The 14,651-nt window shown below is 37.3% G+C and overlaps 2 protein-coding genes and 1 long non-coding RNA gene across 5 annotated transcripts; 1 reads left to right on the top strand and 2 right to left on the bottom strand.

Annotated features, from left to right (window-relative positions):
* Positions 1–457: 457 nt before the first annotated feature.
* Positions 458–1,915, bottom strand: LOC145225002 (choline/ethanolamine transporter FLVCR2-like). Its single transcript, XM_080091645.1, has one exon. The coding sequence runs from the start codon at positions 1,909–1,911 to the stop codon at positions 520–522; it is 1,392 nt and encodes a 463-aa protein (XP_079947771.1). The 5' UTR covers positions 1,912–1,915; the 3' UTR covers positions 458–519.
* A 4,974-nt stretch (positions 1,916–6,889) lies between these two features.
* LOC145223429 (putative MFS-type transporter C09D4.1) lies at positions 6,890–8,278 on the bottom strand. Its single transcript, XM_080089856.1, has one exon. The coding sequence runs from the start codon at positions 8,276–8,278 to the stop codon at positions 6,890–6,892; it is 1,389 nt and encodes a 462-aa protein (XP_079945982.1).
* A 4,326-nt stretch (positions 8,279–12,604) lies between these two features.
* On the top strand, positions 12,605–13,905 carry LOC145225006 (uncharacterized). Of its 3 annotated transcripts, none has more exons than XR_013859782.1 (3): positions 12,605–12,679; positions 12,761–12,839; positions 13,432–13,905. It is a non-coding gene; the product is annotated as an uncharacterized LOC145225006 (long non-coding RNA). The 3 variants fall into 3 exon arrangements; XR_013859784.1 differs by having other exon boundaries at positions 13,411–13,905; XR_013859783.1 differs by lacking the exon at positions 13,432–13,905 and adding an exon at positions 12,904–13,404.
* Positions 13,906–14,651: the final 746 nt, after the last annotated feature.

Here is a 14,651-nt window from a genome sequence, read left to right as displayed (position 1 = left end):
ACCGGTTAGCATTACTGGTTACTGTTAAAGGATTTTTTGTAACAGATCCGGCAGAAAAATATGACTTTTGTGTTAGAACCGGTCGACAACAAAAATGAATCTCACCACTGCATACAGGTATTTTTAACTGCAGCTTTTAACGGAGTTCAAAAATCGTTGTTTTTTATTTGTGACCACTTGTATGACTTGGTTACAACTTAAAACATGTGTACTAATAAAGGTACAAACCGTGCGAAACACACCGACGACATTAAATAAATCGAAATGTTTTGTTCGGCAAATCTAATCGAGCATACAGAATTGGAACACAGCGTGAGAGCGGTATACTAAAAATTGTTTCACAATATAACCACGAGAATTGGTTTAGTAATATATTTGCCATTCTAAGCAACAATTAAAAAAGATAACGTAAATAATATAGATTTAAGAAGTGTTTTTTTTTTCTTCTAACTGTTGTTTTACATGAAACACTAAACTTCAAATCTTGGTAAAATTTAAATTAGAATGCTTGAAACTGTGCTATTGAACTTGCATTGGATTTTCTGCCACCTGTAGCCTTTTGTTTGTGGTCGTTATAAAAAAGCTTATACCTAAGGCGATAGCATAATTAACCGGCAAAAATATTACGACAGGAAGACTTCCTAATGATTGAAACAATGCTCTGGCAATAGTGGCAAAAACAATTCCAAGTGGGGTCTGCAAACACGTCATCCAAATACCAACAAACATCTCGTCAACTGGGTAAGTTTCCTGAGTGACAATTTCGTATGTTGGAACCAGCACTGCTCGCGAACTTGCGCCGAGTAAAAAGTTGCAGATAGACAGGAATATGTAACTGGATTTTAGCCAAGCAACAGTCATGCCACACGAGAAAATAAGGGTAACCAAGCAGCCGACAATCGTTGCCACTTTGTAGTTTTTGTAATTTTTCACTATTCTGCCCATTGTCAATGTACCAATACAGCCGCCTACAGCATTTGCAGTCAGAAGATAACCTCCTGCTTGGTTATCAGATAATGGTAGGTTTTCTGCATCGGTGATGGGTTTCAGTATTTGCGAAATAAGCACATTCTGAGCAGAGATGATTTCCAGTGACATTCCATACACAAGCGTCGAAAGCAAGAAACTTTTATTGGTCAAAACAACTTTGGTTAAATTCCAGAAATGATGAAGATTAAATTTAGTGGGTTTATTGCCTTCTTTGAGAGCTTGAGCCCTTGTTGGAGGTTTCGTTGGTTGGTTGGTTATAAAAATTACCAGTAAGATGTTGACTATTACGGCAATCGCCAGTATGGAACCATACATAATAATCAGTTTAAACTGATTGTTTCGCAAAGATTCCTCACCCTCAAAGTTACTTGTGTCAGTGAACTTATTAAGTATTGATACAGGCAATGCAGAGCCAACTGCCATACCACTGTATATTCCAAAAAGCTGAATTCCTATTGAAGTTCCAACCTCACTTTCTGGAAACCAAAGTACTGCAAAAATGGGTGGAAGAGCGTGTAATAGCAGAGACGCCACGCCCACGAAACCCTGTCCAATTACCAACACAGCAAACAAAGATCGATGGAAAAGTGATGCAGTAAAACATGCATAACCAACTGTCAAAAAACTTGCGGCGGATATACTTAAAAAACGGAGCTTGATTTGTCTACTTGAAGCAAAAGCAGTGAGTGGCAACGTAACCACAAATGGAGCCACAAAATGGGATATTGTTGCCCAGTCCACCTGCCAATAGTTTACTCCAAAAAATGCCACGTAAATGCTGCTTATTTCTCCAAAACTCGAAAATGCAAAACCGTTCATCATCTCCAAAAGAGTTAGTGCTACCAGAAATAACCATCTACGTTTATATAACTTGACTTCTTGGTCTTCTCTCTGACTCAAAAGCGGTTGTGACACATCCATGTTTGCTACAACTCAATTCTAAACTGAATAAATCTGTGGACTTGTGACTGACTGAACAACATTGGAAACTGGATTGCACGAACTTCTTTCCTGGAGTCGTATCTATACCACGTTTTGGTAACAATCTATCAACCGTGTTTATGGTTTGTGACAAGGGGCTTGAATGTGCAGTTTGCCTGATTGGTACAGAAATATTTAATGTATTGTTTTGGCAACTATAAATTTGCCGAAGAGTTTGTTGTAAAAAAATGGGGCTATGTCTTTAAAAAGGTTACGATTTCCTGACACTTTATCATGTTACGCTGTCGCAAAAGACACAATCCTTTTACTACATATATGTGTCGCATAAACTCGTTTTATAATCGAACACTGCGTTTGATTTTGCCAATTTTGGAAAACATGGCACAATCAAACGTCTGGTCAAACACGGAAAGCACCGTTTGATGCAGTGTTTACAAAACATAACTGATCATGTGATGTCGGTGCATTAAACAAAGTTTACACGAGCAGATACCGATTGTCTCAAGATTACAAATTCATTATCGAGCAAAGCAGCAAAGCATGGATGTGTCAGAGCCACTTCTTCAGCAAATAAAAGACGAAGAATTGAGTCAGGTTATACAAACGTAGATGGTTATATCTGGCAGCGCAAACTATTTTGCACTTCATTGGAAATTCAGCTGTTTGGATAATACGCCAGTATGGCAGTAGGTATCAATACTTGATACTTATGCAAACAAAAGTCATTTAACAGCCGAGGAATCAGTTAAAAATGATCAAATCAAATTGATCACGTCTTTCTGTTGTTTTAAACAATAAAAGTTTCTTGCTTTCAACGCTTGTATACGGAATGTTGTTGGAAATCATGTCTGTTCAGTATGTGCTCGTATCGCAAATACCTAAACCCATCACCGATGCAGAAAACCTATGGTCATCTAACGACCAAGCAGGAGGAGATGTCTTTACAGCAAATGCTGTGGGCGGTTTAGCGGTACATTGGTAGATTGGCAATGGGCAGGTTTGTGGAAAATTACAAAAACTACAGACTAGCGACAATTGTTGAATGCTTGGTTACCCTTATTTTCTCATGCGGTATGACAGTTGCTTGGTTAAAATCTAGCTACATATTTATGTGTATCTGCAACTTTTTGCTCGGAGCCAGCTCAAGAGCGGTGATGGTTCCAGCATACGAAGTCGACACTCAGGAAACTTACCCAATCGACGAGACGTTTGTTGGTATTTGGATGTCTTATTTGCAGACCCCACTTGGAATCGTTTTTGCAGTGATCGCCGGAACGTTGTTTCAATCATTAGGAAGTTTGTCTATCTTTATGCCAGTAAATTACGCTATTACCATGGGAATAAGATTTTTCATAACGACCACAAACAAAAAAATTGCAGGTGATGGAATCTTCTTCCACAATCCAGTAAATTAAATATAACAATATTTTTTATTTTGATGTTGTTGTTTTTTTTTGGGGGGGGGGAGGATTTGGGCCAGATTTATTCCACAATGATTGCAATTATGTATTTATGCGTTTCCTTTTCATTTTTTGCATTAATGCTTTGTTGTTGCAGTTTTTCCTATTTTAATTTGTGTTGCGAAATAATACATGCTAGCGTTAAAAAATTATTTACATGCCCATTTTGCTATCTTTGTTAAAATGCAGCTTTATGAAATAGATTTTATTACTCACAAGATCGGTTCTTCAACGTTTTGGATAATCACGATCTTCTATTGAAGCAATTTTGTACAAAAAAGTGCCTGAACGCAAACCTGGTCAAAACTGAAATGTGATTATACTTTGTGACAAGTACATTTAAAGGTTACACACGATTCAAGGGTCTATTTTGGGGTTTTTAGGTTCGTAAAATTGAATATACTCCAAAACAAGGTAATATGACTGATTCACACACAGCAAAATAGTTCACAACAACGTCACATGATAATTGTTGAACCATAAACAGCGATCGCGTTTCATACAATAATGAAAAAACTTGGTCACAAATACTTCCAAAAACTGCAAAAGGTCTTCGACCTCAATATTGTCGCTTTTAAACGTTTAAACAATTCCATGTTTTCACCGTGCTGAAAACTTAGGATAAGCGAAATAAACCCAACCATTGCATTTATACACAGATCATATTACGCCAGCATAAATAAAGGCGTCATACCGAATCAAGTCGGTCTCCCAAGCATGCATGTTGGCTAAGGAAATTGCTAATGTTGATTTCAGCAGAAACGAATTTAAAATATTGCAAGTGACATTTTGTTTCGAGGGGCACGATCACGACTGCAAAGAGCGCGCGTGTCACACAAATGAAAGGATACAAGAACGCATGCATGAGTTACGTCACATACGCATACACACACTACAAACACAAATATATTATACTACCAGAAATAATTAACGTGCTGAATATCGACTTAAAAAACGGTTGTAGCCCAAATTTAGGGTTTTTGCAGATAGTGATAAAGAATGGAGCATGTTGCATGGGTCGGTGTTAATATCCCAAACGATATGATTATGCATTTGTGCTTAGTGAAATATTGACTAACACAGTTTGCGATGAAAAGCAGTGACCAAGGCAGAGGTGCTCAAAACGTCGATCTCGATCTATACCAATCTATCGCAAACGTAGTATTGGTATAACGCCTTTCATTAAAAAAATGAGCACCCGCCTATCATTTGATGCTTACACGGTTACTATATTATTACAAAGTTTGTTTTTTATCTTCTTTCACGTGTTTTTTGTATTACACAGCGCTTTTGTCTGCTGTGCGTTTGTCGATTTCCAGTACCAGCATCACTTTTAATTTATTATTTTTATTTACTTACTTCTGGTTGGAATACAAGCGTCGCGACGGCATGGTATTTCAACGCTTTACTTCGATCACACAAACATTTACGGTTGTGCGATGTAGATCCACACATATTGTACATGTAAAGAATTCTCAACTTCATTGCACATTAGTATTTTATAGTGGGAACACCTGTAGACTATAAGGCAAGGGTTCTTAACCTGGGGTGCACGCACCCCCAAGGGGTGCGAGAACTGTTCCTAGGGGGTGCGGGGATGCTGAATCATTAAGGTTGGTTATGTCTATTCTATTTAAGCAATTACAGAAGGGGGAGCGAAAATTAATTAGTGATATGAAAGGGGGTGCGAAAATTGGTTGGTGATTTGAAAGGGGTGCAGCAAGGAAAAAAGGTTAAGAACCACTGCTATAAGGTATTAAATTTAATCCCTGTCTACATACATATTCATTAAAATAACCAGTCAAAAATGTGTGACATTATCTTATTGCATTAGCTCTATATATGAATGTTTTCTGTCTAACATCGATGGTAGCCCACATTCCTAGCATATGTCCACCAACATTGCTATTTTGGTTTCTGTGCATATGTTTGCGTTGTTTATGCAGTTAGGAAGCATTGGAATAACTGATTATCTTACTAACTGACGCTGTTACAAACGAATCGCAACGATGTTTTGATTAAACGTATAACAGGCTGCAGTGTTGCTCGTTGCCAAGTTACAAACACAGCAGTTCTGATTGACTCAAATTGGAGAGTGTCGATTTTCATGAAGAAATCCATACTGTACGTCGCGCTCATTGGAGGCAATTTCACAGGCTAAACAAGTTAATACTCAAGGCAAATCTAGGTTTGTAAGAGGACCTTAAAATGGGTCCCACAGTTGGTCTGATCTAAAACGTACAACTTTTAAACCCCGTTTAACAGGAAATTTTATGCATATAAAACCAGAATTATAGACCAGAAAGTTAGTTGTACTAACTTGAAGGCACAAATGTGGTTGAGTGTAACGCAAGGCTAGAACTAAGCCAGTTTTAGCAGAAACGTATAAACCCGAACACGACCCAAAAAGTCAGACCATCCATAGGCCTTTGACACATTGTCTGGAAATGTTGTGGGACCATTTTGTTTCGGTATGAAGCCTTCAAAAGTTCGGTTCTAATATCATTCAAATTCCGTTTCTTGTATCGTGATTGCTGATCCACATGTACGCGACTGACCACTGCAATGAAGAATTGTTCTCAGTGTTCATGAAATACCACTGAATGTATACTTAAAATAAAAAAAAAATAAAAAAAAAATAAAAAGGAGAAAATAAAATAAATAATTTACTTTTCATGCAAGGTAAACGTTTAATCAAAGCGATAACGTGCGGTTTCAAACTCTTCTGACATTTGTGATGCAAATTGCTCAAAATCATGATAGAAGCTGTTCCTGCAAGTAGGATACGATAATTAGGTGTGGTGGTGCATCATCAGATTTATATTTTTTTGAGCCTTTTATGTAAACCATACGTACAATTTGATATACGTTTCAATATATATTTTTGGTTTTGGACGGAACATATCATTAAACCAAAATTAGCACTTTTTTCAGATTACTAAGAGACAGAAGATTCTTGCAATCATAAACAGAAATGGCACACAAAATCTTTATTTTTGCAATGAATGTAACTTTACTTGGGTCAGGTAAACGCGAAACAGTGACAACATATAGAGGTATGTGGCAACATGCTTCAAATCATGTTTTTCATCAAATAACAGATTAAGTGGGCTCATGTTTCACAAAACACGTTATTTGACAGAGGTAAGTGGGATTATGGTGTAAAACGCTTTTTATGAAATGACAGAGGTAAGCGAGATCATGTGCCAAGACGTTTTTTTCCTAAAATTAACAGAGGTAAATCATGAAACCATTGCACAGCGATCAAAACATGTAGATTAAGCTATTGGTCGAATAATAAATAAAACAACATAACAACGAACCCTTACAAATATTATTTTTGCACCATAATGCACATTGTAGATTATACGCAATGATACGTTACTTGGTATTGGACAGACAGGTTTCCAGCGCGACCGGAAAAATATACATATATTACCTAGTATCGAAATGTGACATTTTGGGTTTAATATTTGCATTTTGTCCTGGATGACATTTTAGTTTTGAATAATAAGAGATGTGCTTTCGTCTTCTGTCTTTCTATTCTCGTCTTCAATCGATGAAATAAAACTTAAAATTTGATGCGCAAGTATAACAAACAGAACTGCAGCGATGGACATACTGATGGTTTGAAACAGGATAACAGCTACACCACCGAAGTGAATCAACACAACTCGACCAATCTCGCCAAAGAAAATTCCCATCGGTGTCATGATGCCTGCAAACCACAAAGTTACAAATGTCTCTTCCATGGGGATTGTTACTTCTGTGACCATTTCATAGATTACCACCATCGCCAGTTGGGAAACAAAGCCCATCAAAATGTTGCATACATACACTGTTACGAGGTTTTTGAAAAACACCCCGAACGTGATTCCCCCAGAAAATACAAAAACTAGAAAAGTGGATACTATTCCAATAGTTCGACGGTTGTTACATTTATTCACTAGGAATGCTGCTGGCGGTGTTCCAACGATGCAACCAAAAGCGTAAGAGCACATGACGTACCCACCAATGGCGTCAGGATTTCCCCCTTGAGATGTAACCTCAAGAATTTCTGCCATCATTGTAAACTCGACAGTTTGCGCTTGGAAAATAATGCCAAAAATTATACAAGCCAAAATGAAAGGGAATCTACTCAGAAGATCCAAAGTTGTTCGCAAAAACGTTTTTCCACATACGAGTGATGAGGTTTCAAATGCTCGGAGGCTGGGCGGATTTGGTGGAGTATCGGCTACTACAAGCAATAAACTAATGTTTACCGCAATTGCGACAACAAAACAAACGCAGAATGTGATAAGAAGTATGTTTCGATCATCTACAATTACATGAGTATTGTGTTCATTTGTCACGTTGGAAACTTTAGATAAAAGGTTAGTTGGTATTATCACACCAAATATGTATCCAGAAAAAAGTCCCAGCAGATTGACGCTAATTGCAGTTCCAATCTCGTTTTCAGGAAACCACAGAACAGCAAACATTGAAGGAGTTGCCATAAGAATTTGAGCTGCTAACCCGTTCAATGTTTGCCCAACCACACTCAGCCAAAATAGATCGGCATGCATTAATGAAATAGCGATGCACACATACGCTGCTGTCAGTGAGAAAGCAGTCACCAAAGTTAATGCCCGAAATCTTAGGATGCGACGATATGTCAGCCAAGCGAGAGGAACAGTCATGACCAGTGGTGGAACATCAAATGCCAAAGTCATCCAGTCGACTTGAGCGTAGGTTACGTTAAAATAAGCGCCAAAAAAGTTGCTGATTTGGCCAAAGCATGAAAACGTTACCCCGGAAAGTGTTTGTAGGAGGGAGATAAGAACCAGGATGAACCATCTTCTTCGAGCTAGTTTGCATTTCTCTGTTTCCGACGCCTTCTGTTCCATCTTCCTAACAAATGTTTTCGAAGTTGCAAGTATGGTTCAAATGCAGGATTAAATTTGTTTGTTAGTTGTTTTTTTTTAAACTATTAAAAAAGAATAATTTTGATATTAAAAGTTGCTGTTTAAGATGTAATTATACGACAAATCAATACGTTACGTTGAAAAGGTATCGGTTTCTTTTCATTCTAGGCACTAAAAGAGTTTCTGAAGAATAAAACTATGTAAACTGTGTAAAAAGTTAAACTCTCAGGCATGATTTAAACATTTCAACACTTTTTTAACGTGACCAAATTGAACCCGTTTATGACTCTACAGTTTGTCCTTTTGGAGAAGGTTTAACAGGTTAGGGCAGATCTAACGAATCTCAACACTCACCATGTTAACTTACATCATTTTGTGAAAAGCTAGATACATTAAAATTCTGATGCTTAAGAATTTGACACTCCTCAAGACTTCTCCATATTTCTTTTCTCGTCTCTGCCAACATTAGGTGCTTACGTGATGACCGTTGAATCTATTAGCATACAATGTTTACGTTTAATGCTAAGGAAGATAGGTGAAATCACGTAACATTATTGCGTGCCTAAAGGGTAAATGGTAAAGTTATCACTGTATCACGTTTTATGCGTTTTAAAATAGAAGGGTAATACAGTCACAAATTTATTGACATTGTGTGCGTGCCTTTGCGCGTATTGGTAGTTTGTGGTTACGGTACAAGTGGCTGATAGCACCATGCGTTTGACTCCCCGCGTCTTTCGAGGCACACGTTTTTAATCGAGTTTAAGTGAATTTATTTCAAAATTTAAAGTTATTTATTATAGAGGTAATTTGTGTTCAAGATGACTTCATGACTTTAAATGGGTTTTTCCAGTGATCATTTAATTAAAAAGTGCAAAGAAAAAATGGGATAAAACACCATTTATTCCAAATATGTCAGACAGGAATAAGCAACAAAACAGTTTTAATTTTAAATAGGACCAAAGAAAAAAATGGCTGGTTGGTTGTGAAGTAAAATGCCTCAATTCAGGCAACATCAAATGCAGAACAAGCAATTGCAAAAGCAACAGGAATTTTTAAATACTTGCCTGATGATAATTTCAAATCTTGATTAGAACTTTTTAACACATAATATGGAAAATGTTTAGCAAATTGAATCAAATATTTTTAAAAACATATAGCATAAAACAATCTGTATTGTGTTCCGGTTGACTATTTTCCAAACTTAAACACATACTCGTTATGTTAGTAGGCGTTTGTTCAAAGGGCGTGGCCCAGCGGTTACTGAGTGGCCCCTTAAGATATTTTCCAGCACATTAGTTCGTGCTCTTTACAGATGCATTTTCGAACAACAGCTAATGTGACCATCAATCCTATTTGCGGTGCGACAAACTGTGATTTTGACCCCTGTCACCATCAACTTTTGTACCATTTCGTTCCAATCAAGATTAAATAAACATAAAAACTGCTCTGACAGTTGCATGTCTTTGCAAATTCTGCCCTGCGCCACAAAACATTTAATATCAAACTGTCGTGCTTTACAAAACAAAAACATTGATCAAATTATTTTGAGAGTCTTCGCGCTCCAATGAAAGTGTTAAGTTTGTGTCCGAACTTCACCCAAAACTAAAGCTTTGCCTAGAAGCATACCTTGATAACAATTCTGTGACAAATACAACATGGTATATACCATGGTCGCCGGCACACTAATACATTTGTTTGTGACAAAAATTTGTTTTTCTTTACCGACATATTCTACAGCTAAAAATCAAAATACGTGTGTTTTGTACGTTTTAGGATTTGTCCTAATTGCCCAGTCTCAATTGCTAATAATTTTCTAGGTACAAAATAACAGTTGTATTACTTTTCCTTGAATATTAAATGTCGGGCAAATTCTCTAAAGATCTCTTTGTAATGTTTAAAACATTTTTGTGTCGACTTGGATGCAATGTGTTTGAAATGGACTGATGTGCGCATAAAACCCACGAAACCGAAATATGTTACTGGATTTAAGTCGTTGGAAACAGAAATGCACAAAAAAGCTTTCCTCAAACTTAACAACATCGTAAAGTAACGATAACTTTTATAACTATTATTATTATGGTTTTCAATATCGTGTAATAAAATACCAATAAATAACAAGCCAGATCCCACGAAAGGGAGGGGGTGTGCAGGAGATGCGCAGCAACAGGGCTCATAAAAGTCTAAGGGGGAAAAGGGGCAAAACCGAAATGTACCCAATTACGTTTTTTACGGGATTACGGTACGGAATTTTTTTTTAATTATGGGATTATGGTACGGAACGTATTGCTTTGGCCGTACTGCGTACCTCGTTGGAAGAGCGTACCGCAGCCTATATAGCAGGGCTACTCAATTAGTTTCGTCAAAGGTCCAGATAGAAAAGGTACAAATTAACAAAGGTCCAGACACTACTGTCAGAAATACCAGTGCAACATTTCTTAAGTCTTTTTTGTTTATAGCTATAATGGGGAAGATGGCGGTTAAAAATGAAAGCTTGATCTAGGCACTAAACATGATTTTACTCCTTGCGAGAATATATTGGTATACAACGTCACACATAACATTTTATCTGGTTTTGCAGTATTGCTTCGTAAGGTGATGATTTAAAATTCAGTTTATTACATCACAACGCCGCTTTGTTAATTGTAAGTTATAGCGCAGTGGTTCCCAACCTTTTTGTAGTCACGGACCCCTTTTACAAATTTTATAAGTCTGCGAACCCCTAACGTAATTTACCGCAGATCTTTTTACGTTTCACGTTCTACCTTCAAATAAAACTTTATACTCTAGAAATAGCCTATTCAAAAGTGAAATTAACGCTGTTATTTATTACAGCGTACTGTGATTTATATATGAGTGTGCCGTGAACGCTGGTCTGCATCGACGCTTCAGGGCTGATCCCAGTTATGAATTTATGTTCATCATATTTTTAAAGCATATTTTTTAATTGTGAAATCCTGGGTGAAAATGAAGTTGCAATTTTAACGAATGCGTTGATCACGTATTTGGTCATAACTGCACAACAACACAGTTATTTTGTAGGCTACTGGCAACGGCTTAAGAATACTGAACAAATCAAACAAAGTGCTGATTTTTGCGCTTTTTGATAAAACGGTTGGCCAGCCTTGGGGCCTTTTCACAACCGATTTACTAGTAGGCCAACGTATCATATTTTTTTCAGCCAAGTTAAACGGCAGTTTTGTTATATCATTAAGAACAGTGTAACTCTATCTAGACCAGTGGTTCCCAACCTTTTTGTAGTCACGGACCCCTTTTATACATTTTATAGGTCCGCGGACCCCCAACGTAATTTAGCCTTCTTATGTTTTTCGGTTCCTACATTATACGTTTATACTTTCGCTTTTGGGGCAGAATTTTAATCAACCTTCACAGTCCTTAAATCTCAAGTACTGTTGCAGTTAACACAACAAAAAGATAAATATTCTGATGTACAATATTTGAAACAAAGCACTATAAGTTCGATTGTTCATGTGTGTTGTAATGTTACAATGAAGGTAACAATCACAAAAAAGGTTTTCCTAATCCTAAGGTTTGATAAACAGTTTGCACGTGTATGCAAGATTGTAAAAACGGTTTGAAAACATAGAACTATTGTACTGTATAGGAAGCATAGGCGTTTGTGGTGCTGACTCAGCCAGGTTTTTTTTTAAGGTTTGGTTTGGGTGACCGCTAAGTAGTTTTAAGAGACCGCAAGTGTTTCATTTAAATACCAAAAAATAGCCATATTTGCTTAAACGAATTATTTATTTGGCTACTGGCAATTTTGGGAAACCGCTGGAGAAATTTGGGGGACCGTTTCGGCCTAAAAAAACACCTTAAAAAAAAAACACTGGACTCAGCAAATTATTCTACCAGCACCACAACGCATATGCACCTAAGTTATCAGACCGGGCCTAAGCCAAATCTCAGGGTAGAGCTACTAACACCATACGTTTCTGCTGATCCAAAAGTGCTTAATTTTTAAAACGGTATATCTCAAAAAATGCTAACGGTTAGGGCTATTAAGGTTGGGGTAAGGTATTAGCACTTAAAATTCAATAAAACTATCCCAAAAAATTAGTTACTAATGTAAAATAAATAATTCAGCTCTTTATGCCACCTATCGTAAATTAAACACTTTTGGATCAGCTGAAACGTATGGTGTTAGGAGCTTTACCAAATCTCAGTGTTAGTAGCTCTACCATTGTCTGAATGTTGCAATGATTGGTTCGTTTTACTGTCCAACGTGGTCGAGTGAAGTGACTTTATAACTGCAATCAGTAAATTCGTTTGTGTTGCGTTTTCAGAGACGAATAAGGCTAAATTAAATATTTGTTGCAACTGACTAATTAAACTTCAAGTGAAGGCCGTTTCCCGTGATTATCGGTGAGTGTTTAATTTGACTTGTGACCTAAATTAATTCATGGCCTTTATGTGTGACTTATAGCATGTTGTATTTTCCTATAGTGCTTGCAGCGATTGTTTCATCGTCTTGCAACTGTTGATACGTGTAATGTACCTGTTGACCTGTGTCGCAAAATAGTTGGTAAGTTAGTCATTGGCATTTTTGTGCGTTGACATATGTCAATGTGTTTCGTTTTCTTATTTAGAAAACCGTTCCCGTATCCGTTCGTTCTCAACCCTGTTTCTGTCCGTTCCTAAATTGTGTACGATGTTGTGGTTGTTGCCGCTGCTGTCGCTGTGGGTTATTACACATGATTCGGGAAGTGGGACGTGTTTCAACGTGACAAACCCCTTTGTGAGGCTCAGCCTTGCAGGTCGGCCGTTCAGAGTCTACACCAGCCATGACATATCATATGCCTAATTTTTCCTGGAACAAAAACCTTCGTACATCTCACGGCAGCTCAAGTCTAGACTTAATTTTATATGTAGCAGGGATTTGACTTGTAATTCGTGAAAGTAAGACTAAATAAGGACTCATGCCAAAAACAATGACATTGCCCTTTAAAATAAGGACAAATTGTAGAAATAAGGATGGCAACCTTGGTCTAAAGGTTATGTTGTTGTAACGTCACAAAACGTTTATTGAACAAAAGTGTTCGCATAAGGCAGCATTCGATCTCCAGCATTCGATATCATATGATTTCTCATGGCAGCTTTCCATTCATCACTTCTAGGCACGAGTTCAGACCAGTTTTCTTCATCCATTTCTTCATCAATGTCCTGAACGTCACGCTTATACCTATGTAAACCAGCACGAAGTTTCTCCAAATCTTCTGCAAACCGTTTTCGTCCGTAAGCTTCTACACGCTTCCATAAGGTTCGGTTAAAGTGTTCGTAAAGTGCAATGTCCTGAAACAGGAAGTGATAAGTGATCTTTTTCCTGCTACAATTTTGCACACAAGGAGATAAAATTTAGTGCACGACCAAAATGAGCTAAAGTAACTTTTTTAATCGTTATTTGATTTAAGAGTTAATGTATTTTTTGTTTGAGTTTAAAATCAACCATTTAAAATTTCTCTAAATTCAATAGGTTTATTAAGTTTATAGAATTGCAAAGTTTTTTCTTGTGTTGTTGAAAATCGTTACGAAAGTTGTTTTGAATGTCTATTTATTGCCAATAATGCTGCAATAAAAATGTATAATTATTACTAGGGCGATTATTTTTTGACCTAAAAAACGAAAAATTTTGACCTACAAAATTAAAAATCACTGCCAAAAAACAGCAGCTAAGACACAACGAAAATTAGTCAATACATTTGTCTAACGAAAGATACATGAAGTACCTAAAACCGAAGCAAGAGCTGCCCTGCAGCTGCCGTAAAATGACTTGACACCTACCAAAATTTTGCACGTTTTAAGATGTGTTGAGCATCACGCCATATCAACCTAATTATTTCACTCACTGGATGGTTTATAATTCACAATAAGTAGGCAATGGGCCAATTACAACAGAATAATGTAGGCTACAAGGTGTAAAATGAACAGTTCACTGACAGTACAACCTCTACAAGACCACGACAATGTAGTTCAGGGGCGGGCAACATACGGCCCGCGACGGGATTTTGAGCGGCCCGCAGGCAGTTTCCGGGTTTTACATGGTAATGTGGCCCGCGGCCACAGTCTGCCGCAATACCCCACTACTTGCATACTACGTCAAATTATAGTTGTAACGGACAGTAACGCTCCCCAATAGCAAAAAAACTTCCCGCCGTTGTTACCATTGGACCATACGTCCATTGTTACGGCATAACTGCCAACCTTGTGTGTGGCTTACTTTCAGTTAGTGTTATAGCAGTATCTTAGTCTGTGGTGTATGCATTAAATTTGCTGTGGGGAATAATTTTATGTTACATCAGTTTGATTGTTTGAACTGTATTGTAATTGTGACGTTCTT

This window comes from Phallusia mammillata, chromosome 4 (assembly GCF_965637545.1).
Source record: "Phallusia mammillata chromosome 4, kaPhaMamm4.hap1.1, whole genome shotgun sequence".
In the NCBI taxonomy this organism is placed as follows: Eukaryota; Metazoa; Chordata; class Ascidiacea; order Phlebobranchia; family Ascidiidae; genus Phallusia; species Phallusia mammillata.
The sequence above is the reverse complement of the archived record's forward strand: the minus strand, read 5'-3'. Positions and strand labels throughout refer to the sequence as shown.

Excerpts from the sequence above, each read along its gene's own strand:
- LOC145223429 (XM_080089856.1), bottom strand. The coding sequence starts at position 8,278 with ATGGAACAGAAGGCGTCGGAAACAGAGAAATGCAAACTAGCTCGAAGA.
- LOC145225002 (XM_080091645.1), bottom strand. The coding sequence starts at position 1,911 with ATGGATGTGTCACAACCGCTTTTGAGTCAGAGAGAAGACCAAGAAGTC.